General features: G+C 41.9%; 1 protein-coding gene across 1 annotated transcript in view; it reads right to left on the reverse strand.

Moving 5' to 3' along the window:
- Positions 1-398: 398 nt before the first annotated feature.
- LOC107118312 (tripartite motif-containing protein 16-like protein) overlaps positions 399-3,901 on the reverse strand; it is a 37,033-nt gene continuing 33,530 nt past the window's right edge. The window contains exon 6 of the mRNA XM_015420616.1: positions 399-2,315. Coding sequence (XP_015276102.1) covers positions 1,702-2,315 — 614 coding nt within the window. The 3' untranslated portion in view covers positions 399-1,701. The remainder of the gene's footprint in view (positions 2,316-3,901) is intronic.

Raw genomic sequence — 3,901 nt, forward strand, 5'->3', positions numbered from 1 at the left:
GAGATAGTTCCCTTTAGACCCTTAGTTTATGGCAATAACCAGTCCAAACGGTAACAGAAATGGGTTTTATTTAATAATAGTAATAGTCTAGATATTTACATTCAGATCAGAGGCTGCAAGCATACAAGAAGATATAGCAAATGGTTAGCAGACAAGATAGGGGAGGTTGGGGAATGTCAGGACAATACTATACCTATCCGGAAGAGATGAAGGAGTCCAAGGTAAGATGAGAGGAGATGCGTGTACCGACCATCGAGACTAAGAGGACCTGAGTTGTGTTCAGGGGTGTTCGCTTTGTGTGAGCCCAGCTAAAGTCACACTGGGCATGTGCAAGACTGGGTATATTTATACCCCAAAATGTATTCTGAAGGTATGTTAAAGTGTGGTAGCTAGTTTCACAATGGATTGATGGGATTCCCATTGTGGAATAATAGGATGATCTGGTGTTTCCTTGGTACCAGACAAAGGAGGAGAAGATCCTTAATGGTTGATAGGATGAAGCTGAATGGATTACCATTCTACAGAAATACAGAGTCAACGTTTACCTTGATGGGTCTGGCATAGGTGAGAGAAATGCAGATATCTTGGACAAACAGATAGGTGTAGAAACCAAGAGGATATTTCCTGATTTCCAGGGTGTGAAAGGATTTGGGAGAGGAAACATACAACATATTCCATTCATGATGGAGACACAGTGACCAGTGGCTTATCGTCTCTGTCTGCCTGTGCATTTGACAAACAAAAGACCTGACATCTGGTCAGGAGACTGTGCTTGAGGCAAGAGCTTAGGTTTGTCCATCCTTTGTCTTTATGGACTGAGCAGAGAACGGGGGGTCACATGGAGGATGTCTGACCATGCAGCTGGCCTGGCATTTGGCCAAAGCTTTCCCAGCTAAAATGTGGTTCTCCTAGTCTCCCAACAAAAGCCAATGTTTAAGCCAGGCCTGGCTTTATGAGGGCACTGCTTGTGGAGATTCAGAGGTTGATTTGGGGGTGTTTCTCTCTCAGGAAAAATCACCCCAGGTACTGGGTCTGTGCTGCTGGTTACAACTCACCCCCAACTGGGGAATGGCATCCCTAGCCCCATAAGAAAGTGTGTATCCTCTTTAGCCTATATTCATACAGTTGTTATGTTTGACTCATACTTGTGTATATTTATATATCTTAGTACAAAACATTCTACAGTGAAAAATAACAACAATCTCTGTTGAAATAGTACAAACAATAGATAGAACAAGGGATAGGGGAAAATGTCCAGTGAAACTTTCCAGATCTGTGTAAATAGATCACAAGGTCCCAGATGGGCTATGTCCCTCATTGCGTCCTTAAAGACTCTCTCCACATCAGTTCATTCTAATAGGAAACCACTAGAAGTTTTTACAAAATGGGTTAATGTTTTTAGTAGGAGAGAAAACCTGCTGTCAAAGTGAAAGCTGCTAACAAATGCCAAGTCATAATTTTTCTAAGACACCATAAGGACCTAGCGTACTTTCTTCAGAAGGAAGCTCATTATGAATAAAAAATTATAGCTTCCACATAAACGATTTCTTGTTTTTTTCTGTTATTAGGGGTTTTTTTTTAAGAAAGGGGTAATTAATTGTAAATATGTGAATAAATAATATATTCAGTGATAGATTTGAACAAACTGATCTACATCTGGTAAGCATTTCCCATGACCATATCATCCAATCACTGGCTCCATTACAAATCGACAGACTTCATACTTGCCACTGCTTCTACTAAGGGAGCAGGAGGTACTGGGTTCTGCTCAGCTTCTTCTAGTAACTTGACAATTCGCACACAATTTTCCTTCTTTGGTAACCAGAAGACAGGGTACAGTGGTTCAACAAACTTGCATTCAAATGTATGCAGAAGAGTCATGGTATCCAAAGTGATGCCATAAAAGGAAAGGTTGCCCCTGGAGTAATCCAAATAGACTCCTATCCTGCCAAATCCCTGGGTTTTCAGAGACATCTCCACATCGCTGTGCCAAGCTGAGAACTCCTTGCCATTCCATTTAAGACACCAGGAGAAGTTATTCCCTGAGATACAGCTGTTGCTTTCGGAACCTTTCCTGTCAATGCTCTTGTACGTCATGCCAACGTGAACACCAGCCCCCGAGATCTCAACTTCAAAGTAGTAGCGCCCAATATACAAACTCTTCCCTGATAGAACTTGGCGCCAGTTCTGAAATCGCTCTGTGTGATCTAGGTACGGGTGCTCCCATGGTGTGGTGTTGGTGACTTTATGGTTGTCATCCAATAGCCTCAAGTACCGATGAGCTGTAATTGGGTCAAATGTTAATGGAATGGCATCTAGAGAATGGGAAAAATAGTTTTTGCTGTCAGAAATAGTATTATTTACCAAACAAGTATCTCAAATTTATACATGCAAGGACCAATACTAGACTTTACAATAACAGCTAACTATGAAGATTTCATACATTTTGTTCTGGCTGCAACATACATAATTTAAGAGAATCTTGATTTTGTTAATGCTTAAAGAAACTTTAATACTTCACATACTGTAAATAAGCTTATTTAAAGACAGGCTCATACCAAAACCACCCGTCTGTCTCTTGAATATATACATGATATGGTTAATGGATTTCCCCGCCCACTGTTGGGTGAAAATGGAGAAGATCTGATGGCGGACAGAGAGAAAGCAGAAAGGCTTAATGCCTATTTTGTCTCAGTTTTTTTTCCTGAAGAAGGGAACAGACTCATCTAGAGATGGTAGTAGGCAAGGCATAGCATCCGGGCTGCTGGTTGACATGGACGGAGAGGTAGTTGAGGAGCACTTGGCTGCATTGAATGAGTACAAATCCCCTGGGTCACATGGTATGCACCCAAGAGTGCTCAAAGAACTTTCTAGAGAGCTTGCAGACCCTTTGTCCATTATCTTCCAGACCTGTAGGAGGACAGAAGATGTGCCACAAGACTAGAGGAGGGCAGATGTTATCCCAATTTTTGAAAAAGCAAGGATGACCCAGGAAACTACAGGCCAGTCAATCTTACCTTTCTCCCAGGGAAATTACTGGAGCAGATTTTAAAGGGATTCATCTGCGAGCATCTAAAGGACGACTTGGTGATCTGGGGAAGTCAGCATGGATTTCTCTCCAACAAGTGCTACCAGACCAACCTCATTTCCTTCTTTAATTGAGTGATGAGCTTACTGGATCAAGGGAATGCTGTTGATGTTGTTTACCTGGATTTCATTAAAGCTTTTGACAGGGTTCCCCATGATGCTCTGATGGGTAAACTAGAGGACAATGGACTAGACTCTAGGAAAGCTAGGTGAATAGGGAACTGGTTGGAGAACTACACTCAAAGGGTGATTCTGCACTAGACCTTCAATCCTGGTTCAACTCTGTCCCCAAACTAACATTCTACACTACACTCAACTTCACCCCTGTAATTATCTCAGGGTATTTTTTATTTCCACATAACATTGAGGTAACCCTGGTTTCACCCCACACTTGTTTCAGGGTAAACAAATGCTGTTATAACCAGGGATAAATGCAAGGTATTGTGTTGCGAATTGAACTCTAATAAAACCAGAGATGAGATCCAAGTGTGGAAAGGACCAAAGAGCAGTTGTCAATGGCATTTCATCTGAATGGAGGCAGGTGTCCAGTGGGTTGCCACAGAGCTCAGTTCTGGGCCCGGTACTTATCAATATTTTTATAAGTGATCTGGATGAGGGTCTGGAGGGGCTAGTCATTAAATTTGCAGATGACACCAAACTGGGAGGAGCAGCGAACACACCAGAAGATAGAGATAGAATTCAATGAGATCTGAACACACTGGAAAAGTGGGTGGATGTGAACAAGATACAATTTAACAAGGATAAGTGCCGAGTTCTACATCTGGGTAACAAAAATGAAGAACACACATACTGG

Source organism: Gekko japonicus, unplaced genomic scaffold (assembly GCF_001447785.1).
Source record: "Gekko japonicus isolate JY-2015 unplaced genomic scaffold, Gekko_japonicus_V1.1 scaffold973, whole genome shotgun sequence".
Classification (NCBI taxonomy): Eukaryota; Metazoa; Chordata; class Lepidosauria; order Squamata; family Gekkonidae; genus Gekko; species Gekko japonicus.